Source organism: Colletotrichum destructivum, chromosome 7, assembly GCF_034447905.1.
Source record: "Colletotrichum destructivum chromosome 7, complete sequence".
NCBI classification, from domain to species: Eukaryota; Fungi; Ascomycota; class Sordariomycetes; order Glomerellales; family Glomerellaceae; genus Colletotrichum; species Colletotrichum destructivum.
Genome location: NC_085902.1, coordinates 3,024,183 through 3,036,465, shown reverse-complemented (window position 1 = coordinate 3,036,465; position 12,283 = coordinate 3,024,183). Strand labels below are relative to the sequence as shown.

The 12,283-nt window shown below is 57.6% G+C and overlaps 4 protein-coding genes across 4 annotated transcripts; 2 read left to right on the top strand and 2 right to left on the bottom strand.

Annotated features, from left to right (window-relative positions):
- Positions 1-1,818: 1,818 nt before the first annotated feature.
- CDEST_11471 (Putative hem peroxidase, peroxidase, active, heme-binding peroxidase Ccp1) lies at positions 1,819-4,061 on the top strand (the record flags this gene model as incomplete). The annotated part of the gene is made up of 2 exons (XM_062927627.1): positions 1,819-3,111; positions 3,177-4,061. 2 exons carry the CDS (start codon positions 1,819-1,821, stop codon positions 4,059-4,061), a joined length of 2,178 nt encoding a protein of 725 aa, XP_062783678.1.
- Positions 4,062-5,619: 1,558 nt separating this feature from the next.
- CDEST_11470 (uncharacterized protein) lies at positions 5,620-7,536 on the top strand (the record flags this gene model as incomplete). The annotated part of the gene is made up of 1 exon (XM_062927626.1): positions 5,620-7,536. The coding sequence occupies one exon, from the start codon at positions 5,620-5,622 to the stop codon at positions 7,534-7,536; it is 1,917 nt and encodes a 638-aa protein (XP_062783677.1).
- Positions 7,537-7,686: 150 nt separating this feature from the next.
- CDEST_11469 (Putative Globin-like superfamily, Globin-sensor domain-containing protein) lies at positions 7,687-9,927 on the bottom strand. Its single transcript, XM_062927625.1, has 3 exons — positions 8,882-9,927; positions 8,547-8,817; positions 7,687-8,484 (listed from the first exon to the last, which is right to left on the bottom strand). The coding sequence occupies exons 1-3, from the start codon at positions 8,982-8,984 to the stop codon at positions 7,989-7,991; spliced, it is 870 nt and encodes a 289-aa protein (XP_062783676.1). The 5' UTR covers positions 8,985-9,927; the 3' UTR covers positions 7,687-7,988.
- A 128-nt stretch (positions 9,928-10,055) lies between these two features.
- Positions 10,056-12,210, bottom strand: CDEST_11468 (Putative cys/Met metabolism, pyridoxal phosphate-dependent enzyme). The gene is made up of 4 exons (XM_062927624.1): positions 11,819-12,210; positions 11,632-11,747; positions 10,621-11,540; positions 10,056-10,546 (listed from the first exon to the last, which is right to left on the bottom strand). The coding sequence occupies exons 1-4, from the start codon at positions 11,851-11,853 to the stop codon at positions 10,172-10,174; spliced, it is 1,446 nt and encodes a 481-aa protein (XP_062783675.1). The 5' UTR covers positions 11,854-12,210; the 3' UTR covers positions 10,056-10,171.
- Positions 12,211-12,283: the final 73 nt, after the last annotated feature.

The window sequence follows — 12,283 nt, the reverse complement described above, 5'->3', positions numbered from 1 at the left end:
AGGAGGACAGCTCTATGTCTGACTAGGTGGTTAGACGCGGATGATTTGTCCGACGGCAGCAGCTTTTCCTGAGACGTGGCGGCGGATCGGAATCCTGGCTCCTGGAAACGATCTCGTACTCGGGTTGTCGGCAGGCTTAGCGTGGGTGGAAGCTGGGGATTCCAAGAGAGGATTGCAGCAGTAAAGAAGAGGAAACACTAGGGTTTCGCTGCTGCAAAGACGAAAACAAACAACTAGTAGGTTGTCCCAGCGGCAGATCTACCCGAGTCTTTTGCAACTAAAAAGAAAAAGAAAAGATACTCGCAGTTGCAGCTCCATTCCCTTATACACAGTACCTTGACAAAACTAGATGATTATGATTATTCAGAGTATAGGAGAAGAAAAAGACTGTTGAGAATCTCAAGAGGAAACCCCCTATTCCCCGCTGCCATTTGTACCAAGAGTCAATACATCGGGTGAGCTAGACTTCCGGTGCTCGGCCGAATAATGGAGGCGCAACTTAGTCGAGAAGACCGTTGCTCCTCCGCAAGCAAGCAAGCTCATCGCTAGTTCCTCGTGCCCAAGCTTTTGGCGTTTTGGCGTATGGCGTATGGCGTCTGGCGTGTTGGCATGCAGGCGTCCGGTTTGGGTTGGGCACATCTCGGGCCACCGTTTCAGGCGAACCAGAGTACTGGCTTCATCAAATCGGCCATCCGTCGATAACTAGTATGTTGTGGCGCCGAACTAGGCCGGTGTTCCTGAGGGAGGTCCCGTCCCTCGTTTTCCATAACCCCCGCCGCGCCTCCGGCTGGGGAGAGGCGCACGGGATCTCTCCGCTCTGCAACGGACTCGGCGAGAACAGACATGGCGCATCTCTTTGAATAGCCGGATTCGAAGTAAGCTCAACATCAAGATGTTGAGAGTACCGTGGCATGAGGTTCGTCTCTGTGATTGCTGTCTGTGTCACACTAGTTGCACGAGTAATTACTTACTACGGTTGTCAGGTGTAATGACGCCCACTTGTCACTCACACGACGACGTATGACAGCAGCCAACCATCACATCATATCCAACCATCATGTAAATGCCATCGTGAAGTTCTTCGTTTTGACTCTGAAAATGGTGCAGAAACTCGTTCATGTTTACAGATTCAAGCCTCAGTAAACAAGATATAAAAATAGCCAAATCTCAAACTGGCGATCTATATCCCTCGTCGACAAAAACGGCTAGATCCATCGTCTTCCGGGCTAGTCCAGGCCCCTTAATGTGTTTTCTGTTTTCCCATTGACGCCCTCTTCACCATACCACATAGTACCTGTCAGCCACTAGCCCGCTCGATTCCCCAAGCTTTGAACCAAGGTGAGATGAATCGAGAAAGGGTTCGACTCCATGGGCAAGACCAGCTTCTACTCGGTTGAATGGAATCAAGTGGTAGAGCCATGAGTGAAACCCCTTTCAAGGCCATGGAACATCACAAAGACGCCGCCGACGACGAGCACAAGAACTAAGGGGTGTGGGTGGTGGCGGCCAATTTCCACAACATCTTCCAAGGTGACTTCAGCACAATGAATTGTTCGCAAGAAAAGGACGATGATGGTCGAAAAGGACCAGGCCATCGAGCTGTCGCCGAGCATATTAATGAGCCAACAGCTCCCTCTTCCCAAGAGTTGTCTTCATCGGGACACAACACTTCAAACTGTCACCTTCTTTCTTTCTGATCTCTTACATTCGCTTTTCAACACTCTGGCCTAGTGCTAGTTTTTATTTACGTCCTCTCTCTCTGTCTCTCTCTCACCCACTCACCCAATCACCCCATCGCTTCTCCACTTCAACACCGCCATGCGCGTGTCCATCCTTACCGCCGCCCTCGCGGCCACGCCCGTTCTCGCCCACCCCGGCATGAAGAACACCTTCGCCGAGATCCGTGCTCGACAGGGCAAGTCCAACAGCGGTAATAGCGTCCGATCGACCGAGATCCTCGGCGACCTGATTGACCTCGGCGAGTCGAAGCTCTCGGGCGTGGGCAAGCTCGTCAAGCAACTTTTGACCGGCTCTGGAAGCCCGGAAAGCGACGAGATCTACTCGAGCGGCCAGGCCGCATCTAGGTCTGTTCGTCGCAGAGACTACGGCTACGGTGGTGGTGGCGGCGGCGGCGGCGGCGGCGGCTCTCCCCCGGCCGGAGGTGGTGGATCCCCTCCTGCCGGAGGCAAACCCCCTGCCGGCGGTGCTTCCCCCCCTCCTCCCGGAGGCAAGCCACCCGCAGCCGCTGCTCCTCCTCCATCAGGAACCAAACCGTCCGGCGGCGCTCCTCCACCCGCAGGAGGTGCTTCTCCACCTCCCCCCGGAGGCAAGCCTCCTGGTGGTGGCCCCCCCTCTCCCCCTGGAGGTGGATCATGCCCGCCCAAGGATACTCCCGCCTGCGCCGCCGACACTTGTTGCATCTGGAAGTACATTGGCGATGATCTCCAAACGGCCTTCAAGGGCGAGTCGGGCCGCTGCACCGACCTCGCCCGCGCCGCCATCCGGCTCGGCTTCCACGACGCCGGCGGCTGGTCCAAAGGAACCGGCAAGCTGGGCGGCGCCGACGGCTCCATCATCCTCGCCGCGGAAGAGATGCAGCGCGTCGAGAACAAGGGCCTCGAGGAGATCGTCGAGCAGACCAAAGCCTGGTTCAGCAAGTACCAGCAGTACGGAATCACCATGGCCGACCTCATCCAGTTCTCCGCCAACACGGCCACCGTAGTCTGCCCGCTAGGCCCCCGCGTCCGCACCTTTGTCGGCCGGAAGGATTCGTCCGTTCCTGCGCCCCGCGATCTTCTCCCCGATGTCGCCGGCACGGCCGACTATCTCATCGAGCTCTTCGGCAACAAGACCATCAGCTCGTACGGTCTCATCTCGCTCATCGGCGCCCACACGACCAGCCAGCAGCGCTTTGTCGACACGGCGCGTGCCGGCGACCCCCAGGACAGCACCCCTGGCGTGTGGGATGTCAAGTTCTACTCCGAGACGCTCGGCAACGCCCCGGCGCGCGTCTTCAAGTTCGCCAGCGACATCGTCCTCTCAAAGGACTCCCGGACCAGCGCCCAGTTCAAGGCTTTCGCCGGCCCCGGTGGACAGTCTGCCTGGAACGAGGTAAGCAAAATCAAGTCACCCACATTCGTCCGGCTGAGACAACTCATGCTAACTATGCTATCCAGGGCTACGCCCGCGAGTATGTCCGTCTTTCTCTCCTCGGTGTCTACAACATCAACGACTTGACCGAGTGCACCAAGGCCCTGCCCGCCCGCTGGGCCGCCAGCGACTTCAGCGCTCCTGACCAGGGCAACGTCGACGAGTGGCTCACCACCAAGGGCCCGGTTGCCGATATTCCCGACGAGCTGAGGAAGGGTAAACCCATCGGCCCCCCTCCCCCTCCCGGTAACCCCGGAGGCCCCAAGGCCAAGGGTAACTCTCCCAGCGGCCCTGGCGCTCCGAAAGGTGACAGCCCTGGTGGGAATGGATACCTGTCCAGCGGTCCCGGAGCTCCGAAGGGCGACTCTCCCGCCGGTCCCGGGACACCTAAGGGTAACACTCCTGCTGGGAGCGGATACTCCCCTAGTGGTCCTGGGGCGCCGAAGGGAAACTCTCCCGCCGGGTCCGGTGCGCCGACTGGCAACTCTCCTAGTGGCAACGGCTACTCTCCTAGCGGACCTGGAGCGCCGAAGGGTGACAGCCCTTCCGGGAATGGATATGCTCCCGGTGGTCCCGGGGCACCCAAGGGAGAGTCTCCCGCCGGTCCCGGGGCACCCAAGGGCAACTCCCCTGGTGGCAACGGATACTCCCCTGGTGGTCCCGGAACACCCAAGGGCGACTCTCCTGCCAGTCCAGAGGCACCTAAGGGCAACTCCCCTGCCGGGAATGGATACTCCCCCAGTGGTCCTGGGGCGCCGAAAGGCAACTCCCCTGGCGGCGGCAACGGCAACTCCCCGAATGGCGCCGGAGCACCAAAGGGCGGCTCTCCCAGCGGATCGGGGGGCTACTCTGCCGGCGGCTCCGGGGCATCAAAGGGCAACACAGGAGGGGGAGGCGGCTCTAGCTATTAATCTTTCGTTAAAAATAGCGTCCTCGGGGCTCTGGTCTCGAAACCGGGATCTCAGATGGTATTGGGTACATATAACACACACATATACACACACACCGCTAAATATCTTTCCAAAACAAAATTTCAACGCTTAAAATAAAACTGTTTCTTATTGATGATTCTGTAGTTGATCTCTGCAACCACGCCTGGAAAGCTTTTGACCAAAATGCTGTCTTTAAAGATGTGAATGATCATGCTGAAGTACTAATAATACTGGGTCATTGTCGTATTCGACAGGACGCCGAAGACGCGCAGGACAACAGAACACCAGTAACAAGGGTAACTGAGCGTAAGCAGTAAACATAAAGACTAGATCGAGTCACAGGCGACATGCATTGTCTTTGAAAGCTATGTACAATTGAAGATTTCAAGTGGAAGTCAACGGGAAGGTGCCCAAACGGATGTTGCTTTGGGTTCCCGTAGTTGGACTCATTCACGATTGAACATCATTTGTGACATGATGGGTGGATTCCATATTGTAAAGTGCAATCCCAGAGTTTGGAGGAGCTGTTTAAAGCTATCTGATGATTTAAAACATCTCATCAACTGTCCTTATAGCAGTGGGTATGGACCGACCTAAGTCACTGTCCAACCCGGCTTTGGAATGCGACTTTGTAAGAGGGACCAAGTGCAAGATTCAGAGACTGGTTGTAAATCTTGAAGGATAGATGGTATTGAGACAGATGTGGCTGGCTGCCTCCTGTACTGGTAATACAGAGTCTTGCTGTGCTGCTCCGACAGCCTCAGACCCTGGTTCGAAGTTGGGTGGAGGATGAGAAAAGGCTAGCGTATAGCAACAGAATGGAGATCCATAATAGGGAACCAAAGGACTGCGGAAAAGAAGTCCAAGTATGTTTCTAGTCGCTTTGGAACCTTTCCAAGGCTCTTGTACGCCGGGTTCTCGTGGCTGCGTAAACGCAAGAGTTGTGGGGTGGCTGACGCGTTGATTGACAGACCTCAAGAGGTTCGGCAGAGTCAACAAAGAGCTTTCATCAATCCATTGCATGATGTTTTACCTCTTCTTGGTTTACTAAGGGCAAAGTCTGTCTCTTGGTTGCTTTCAATCGTCATGGCAAATTGCTCCTTCTTCTCCAACTACAACATCGTCTCTTTAATAATCTTTTCACCCTGAGCTCACCGCCCACCACCTATGCCCCTTTGGCACAACTCTTTTTTCTTCTGTTTTTTCTTCTCTCACATAGTTCTCTTCCTTCCCGGACAACATCCAAATTCCGGAAATCTTTTCGATCCATTAACAAAACAGAGTCTTCTGCGGTTGATGAACAACTGCAGCCTCCATACTCGATGAGCCGAGACAGCCACTCCGATCAGTTGCTCCTCTGCTATTGGCCTCAAAGCTCGAGTTCGGTAACAGATAACCGTACAGATTTACCTCAACCCAGCCCAGCGCGTCTTGTTCAAGTAAGTATCAACGTCAACTACCACGACCCCCCTCCCAGTATCTGGCTCACTCTCGTCAACAGAACCAGTCCACAAACCCCCCGTCCCGCGAGCCCACGATGAACCTCCGGGTCTCGGACGAGTGTTGGGCCCGATGGGGCGCCGTCATCCGCCACCTCGCCAAAGATTACGGCTTCCCGGCTAGCACCAAGAGCGAGCTCAAAATGTTCCTCCGCCTCTATCGCGGCGGCGGCAGCACGTTCCGGGACAAGAGGGAGTGCTGGCGGTTCGTCATCGACACGATCCGCCGCGACAACGTCATCCACAATATCGTCGCCATCACCCTCACGTCCGAGACAAAGCAGAAACCGCGCTACCACGGCGCTGTCATTACCCGTGCCTGCGACGTCCACCCCAACCCCGGCGGCGATGACTTCGTCGGCGCCCCGGACCTGCAGTGGATTGTCGTCACGAGCGGCGGCGAGAGCTACCAGCACTGCTGCGGCAAGGAGTGCAACTCCCTGGAGCGGTGTCACGCCGCCCGCACGCTCCGGAACAATTGGGAGATGACCCGGCTGTGCATCATCCAGAAAGCCTACGAGCAGGAGGTCATCGCCCTCCGTGACCACATCGAGACGCTCTCGGCCCAGGTCGGGGAGAAGAACGCGTCAAGGAAGAAGTGGAAGGATTCGTCCCGCAAATGGAGGGATCAAAACAGCCACCTGAACGAGACCGTCAACACCGTGACTCAAGAGCTGGCGATGGCCAACAACGAGTTCCATGCCACCATCGACTCCATGACCAAAGATTTGAAAAGGGCCAAGTTCGACAACGCCTCGCTCCGGGCCAGGGTCCAGGCTCTCGTAAGGGAGAACAAATCCCTCAGCACTCGGGAGGCGATCAACGAAATGCAGAAGATGAGCCGGGTGCAGCAGCACGTGAATGACAACAGCAACTACCTCGCGAGCGGCCAGGCCAAGGACGAAAACACTGCGCTCAAGGAGCAGAACGAGATCCTGGAGAGAAAGGTCCAGGACATGGAGACAAGGAGCTCCGGGCTGTTGGTTGAGAAAGTAAGACTTCAGAAACAGCTCGACAACATGTTGATGGAGGCAAAGGCCCTAGTACAAGAGACGAAGGTCATGGGAGAGAACTGCGGCAACGCAGACACCAAGATCAAGGAGCTCTCCGACGACGTCAAAGAGTTGAATGTTGACATGGAGATCGCTGAGCTGAACCACGCAATAAGCAAGAATAATATGCAAGCCAGGATCAACCGCCTGACCAGCGCAAACACGAAGCTCGAGAGCGAGAAGAAAGACCTCGACAACGGTTTAGCTACACTCGAGGCGAAGAACCGCGACTTGACCGACCAGGCAAAGCGCGACGCAGCGACCATCGGCAAGCTCGAGGCCACGGTAGGGCTCAACGACGACAGAGCCAGCCAGCTCGAGGCCACACTCGACAAGACCCGGAGAGAGTCCGAAAGCAAGACCCTCCAGCACGCAGAGCAGGTCGCGCGCCTCGAGAGGGCCATCCGCGAGACGGAATACTCCGTCCGCTGTCTCCGCGACGAGACACACCACCCGCAAACCCTGCCCGCCCGCGAGCTCGAGCGCCAGCGCGTCATCTCCCGCGAGGCCCACGAGCACGCCGCGGACCTGCAGAGCAAGCTCGACGCCGCAGAACTGCTGATGGAGGCCAAGGCGGCGGAGATGGTCGCCCTCGAGAGGAAGTGCGCCGCTGCGGAGGCGCGGGCGCGGTCGGCCGAGGGGAAGAACAGCGGCAAAGATGCGGCGGCGGTATCGCGCGAGGAGACGCAGGCGAGGCTGCGGGAGCTCGAGAGGCGGTGCGCCGAGAAGACGGCGGCGGCGTTCGAGTGGCAGGCCAAGTGCGAGGACCGGAACACGTACACGCTCAGTCTGGAGAAGGACGTCGAGGAGATGAGGGGCGTCATGGAGGGCGTGCTGGGCAGGGTGTCGGTCCACCAGGGGCGGAAGCGCCGGCGGACCGAGGGTCCTGATTTCAAGGTGTAGGATGAATATGGCAGAGAGAGAGGGGTTTGGGGGAGGGAGAGAGAAAGTGTGTGTGTTGGTTGCTTGCTGCTGGTGTATTGGGTCTCAGGTTCTATGGCTCGGACTGCGGAGGATGGCTTTCATGATGGCTTCTTTCGTTTTATGATTCGTGTTACTTGGCGACTTCCGACGCGTTCCCAAGAGGCGTTTGAAAGAACACTCTGGATAACGCCTAATCAGCGGAAACATGCTACAGAGCTAATAGGAGAGCGGTTTATAGCCAATGATACATCTCTGTGTCATTCTACTACATATGATCACGGCGAGCGAGGAGAAGCAGAACCACAAGTCATGATGCTGAGCCGAATTCTCATGCTGTATAAACCCATCCCGCCAAACGCCATCCAGCCATGCGTCACAATAATGCAGAGAAAAAGAAGAATAAGAGAAGAAAAACATCGAGCGCGCCTCTCCTACGTTGAAGCGTCCATCCTTGGCGCTCTCTCCTCCTTCGCCCCGCCGACCTTCAACCCCTCCACGCCGGCAACGATGCCTGTAAACGGACACACCCCACCGCCGCCGCCGGCACTATTCGGCCTCGGTAACCTCGACGGCGACCTGGGCCCGCCGACGGCGTTCTCCTCGTCGGACTCGCTCTCGAGGATCTTGCGTCCGTGGAGGTACCCTTCCTCCTCGATCTCGGGCCCCTCGTCGTCATCGCCGCCGCCGCCGCCGCCGCCGCGGGCGAACTCGGCGCCGTCACGGACGTGCCACTTGGCCATGAGGTCGTTTTGTATCCAGATGACCTTGCCGAGGGCCTTGACGAGGGCGATCTTGCGCTGCATCGTCAGGCGCGGGTGCGAGAGGATGGCCTCGGTCATGATGTCCTGAATGAAGGAGAGGCAGGTGCCAAGGTGGATGTACTCAATGTGTAGCGGGTGCTTGCGACCGAGGCCGACGTGCATCATGCTGAAGTGTTGTCAGCTGCTGTTCGATGCCCATGCTCCTCCGCTGACGGAAGACGAACTTACCCAACCTTGTCGAGGTACTCCCAGAACTCCATCTTGCTCGGGTCGGAGCACAACTTGGCCAGGTAGGCGCGCAGGAACATCTTGCGGTGCAGGATCTGGGGCGAGTTGTCGTCGGGGACCTCGTCCATGGGGCCCTCGAAGCTCGTGGAGCGGGTGGTGAAGGCGCGTGCGGTGATGTCGTACTGCAGCAGCTTGTGGTAGACGATGTTGACGACGGCGGGGATCAGCGCCTTGACGTACTTGGCGCCTGAGACAAGGGCCTCGATGTCCTCTTGGTTCTTTGTTAGTTGGGGAGGGAAGACTGAGAAATAGAGGGGACGACGTGAGGGACGCACTGCTGCTGAAGTCGAGAAAGCTGTGGAGGTAGCGGATGCGCGCCTCGAGGTTGGTGTACAGCTCCTCGCGGTCGACATGGCTCATGTGCCTCACGAGACCCATTTTGGCGGTTGGCTGGCGGCTGACGATGATCCAATTGACGTGGTAGTGTTCTTATGAGTGAGCTCGTCGAGATTGTCGAGATCGCTATCGTCGCTGGTGTCTTGTTCCAAAACACCTCGCGTCGCCGTTTCTTTCGTGTGTTTGCCAATGCTCGGGAGCTGAATGGCTCTCTCCTCAACTATCCTCAGAGGGATGCCCAGCGATATTTGAACAATCAGGCCCGTTCATCATCCGGGTCCCTGCGGACAACGGGGCGTCATGCGTCATTATGCGCCGAGACGAGCGACGTGAGTCGATTTCTGGCGCGTCTTGGTGGCCGCGGTCGACGGGCTGAGAAACCGACTGATGGTGGTCTGATTGTGTTGCCGGAGAGAAAGTCGCACCACCCGCCCGTGGTAGCTGAGGTACCCTGGGTACAAACCAGCGCCCTGGCGGCGGAACCCACTGCGGGATCATAGTGGGGATGTACGATGTACCGGAAGGGATTTATGGGGCGATGGGGCCTGGTCTGGGCCGTTGGGTGCCGGTCTCCCCCGCTGGTTCAGCGTCAACGCCCGAATGCCGGGGCGGCGTCCGGCGCGTCGGCTGATTCTGGTGTCTCCGTACCTTTTCTCGTGTACTTCTCTTTCAATCCGTCTCTTTGTCAGATCCCATTGTCTGGGAAAGGGGTGGAGAAGGAAGCAACTGTTCTGGTGTGGCTATCTTCGTGGAGTAGCAGCAGTGTGGTTGTCTGCTTCAAAGTCTCGAGCATATGGCGAGGATACGAAGGCAGAGGTAGACACTCATAAGCGGTGAGGCTACCGAAATCTTGCCTGCAGGATTGCCAAAGCGGTCAAGCTACATCATCAAGAAGCTGGCTCGTAATTCGCAGACCCAGTCCATATTTCTGTAAGAAATAGTGTCGAAATCCAGATCCAGATCCTATCAAACCCAGCCCTGCGGTCCCGGTATACCCCCCTCCCCCCCTTCAACTCTCTGCCCACCCCCTCTTCGACCTCGAGGTCGTCCAAGACACATGCCTTGGCTCGTACGACATACTTTTTTGGAAATGAGCTGGAAATTGCATGCAACACATTGTTTCTACAGTATCAGATCCGACTTCTAAGTCCAACCCTATCTCTTAAATATCCCCGTCTCATACATATCAGGTCGTTCCGTCGCACCCGCATCTTGACCTCCCAACCCCATCACGCCTCTACAGAAACCGTCCCGTCAGTCCCCGGCCTCGGCGCCCCCGTCGCCTTCTCCCCCATGAACCCGCCTGAGACGAGCCTCAGCGCCGCGTCGAACGGGTCCCCGCCCGCCTTGTTCGCCGTTGGCAGCCCCGCCGCCTCGAACGCCTGTTCGAAATCCCTCCGGATGTCCGAGAAGGCCTCAATTCCGACCGACACGCGGATCAGGTCCGGCGTCACGCCGCCCTTAATCTTCTCCTCGTCAGGGAGCTGCTGATGCGTCGTCACCCACGGGTGGATGATGAGCGTCTTGGCATCGCCGACATTGGCCAGATGCGAACAGAGCTTGAGGTTGTCGACAACGGCGCGCACCTGGTCAATGTTGCCAGCCTGGGGTTTGGACTGTTAGTTCACGCTGTCGTCACGGAAGAGGAGGAGCAAAGATATGGGGTGACAATACTCACCACTCCGAACGTCAGCACGCCGCCGGCGCCGTTGGTAAACACCCTCTTGGTGTACTCGTAGTCCGGGTGCGACTTGAGTCCCGGGTAGAGCACCCAGTTGACGCTGGGGTGCGCCTCGAGCCACTCGGCCAGCTTCTGCGTGTTCTCCGAGTGCCTCTCGCCCCGCAGTGCCAGCGTCTCGAGGCCCTGCAAGAGTAGCCAGGCGTTGAAGGGACTCAGGCACGGGCCAAGGTCGCGCATGCTATCCATTCGCACCTTGGCCGAGAGCGCCTTGTACCCGTACGTGTCCCAGAAACGCAGGCCGTGGTATCCGTCCGCCGGCTCCGTGAAGCCGGGGAACTTGCCTGACGCGCTCCAGTCAAAGTGACCGCCGTCGATGACAACGCCGCCCATGGACGTGCCGTGGCCGCCGATCCACTTGGTCGCCGAGTGCGTTACGATGTCGGCACCCTGTCGGATAGGCTGGCAGAGGTATCCGCCCATGCCGAACGTGTTGTCCACGATGAGAGGGATGCCGTGTTTGTGCGCCACGTCGGCAATGGCTTGAATGTCCGGCACGCTATGCTTCGGGTTGCTGATGGTCTCGATGTACACGCACCGCGTGTTCTCGTCGATGGCCGCGTCGATGTCGGCCGGCTCGTTGCCGACAACCCACTTGACGTCGATCTTGAACTTCTTCATGTACACCCGGAACTGGTTGTAGGTGCCGCCGTACAGCCAGCTGGTGCTGACGAAGTTATGCCCGGGGTCGCAGCACTGCGTCAGCGCCATGAACTGCGCCGCATGGCCCGATGACGCCGCAACGGCGCCGACGCCGCCCTCTAGCATCGCCATGCGCTTCTCGAACACGCTGTTGGTCGGGTTACCCATACGCGTATAGACGTATCCGTCCTTGCTCCACGCAAACTTGCTGGCGCCATCTGTCGATAGGTTTGAGGTGGTCAGTTGCTTGTTTCATCCGGTAGCTTTGCACAATCGAGACGCAAAAGGGGAGGAGGGGAAGGTACTAACCGGCAGCATCGGTGAAGTTGTAAGCAGCGGTCTGGTACAGAGGGACCGCACGAGAGCCGTTGACCGGGTCGGGCTCCTGGCCGCCGTGAACGGCAACCGTAGAGAAGCTCGGCTCCCTGGGCAGCAACCATCATGTGTCAGCTCGTCTGATGATGCAAAAGCCGACCGGGATTCTCTCTTTGCTCACCAGTCCACGTTGCTCAGAGATCCGGAGACAGGCATCTTGGAAAGGCTAGGTGGGAGAAGGGGGTGCTTTGGTGAGAGGGGTTGTAGTATTCTAACGTTGTGCTTCGTTCGCGTTCCTGATCCAATTTCTAGACCTGCTGACACACTGTTCACTGCAACTTCTGAACCGATTGCCGTCTCATCATGGCAAACCCAATATCTTTAAATGCTCCTCAACGCCTTTAGAGAGAGATCTCCATCACTTCGTTTCAAGTCGTTCGATAATACCCCTCAGCTCGGTGCACAGATAGCGGCACCGTATGCGGATCGGAGTTGCTCATCACCGGTCTTTGCTGATAAGTGAGCAAACCCCGCAAATCCCCTCCTCGCTTCCTTCGCGCTTGTTCCCGAAACCCCACCAAATGCCGTCGGGATGCCGTAAGATGCAAGATGCAGCCTGCAGGTGAAGACGCCGACGCAGACGCAG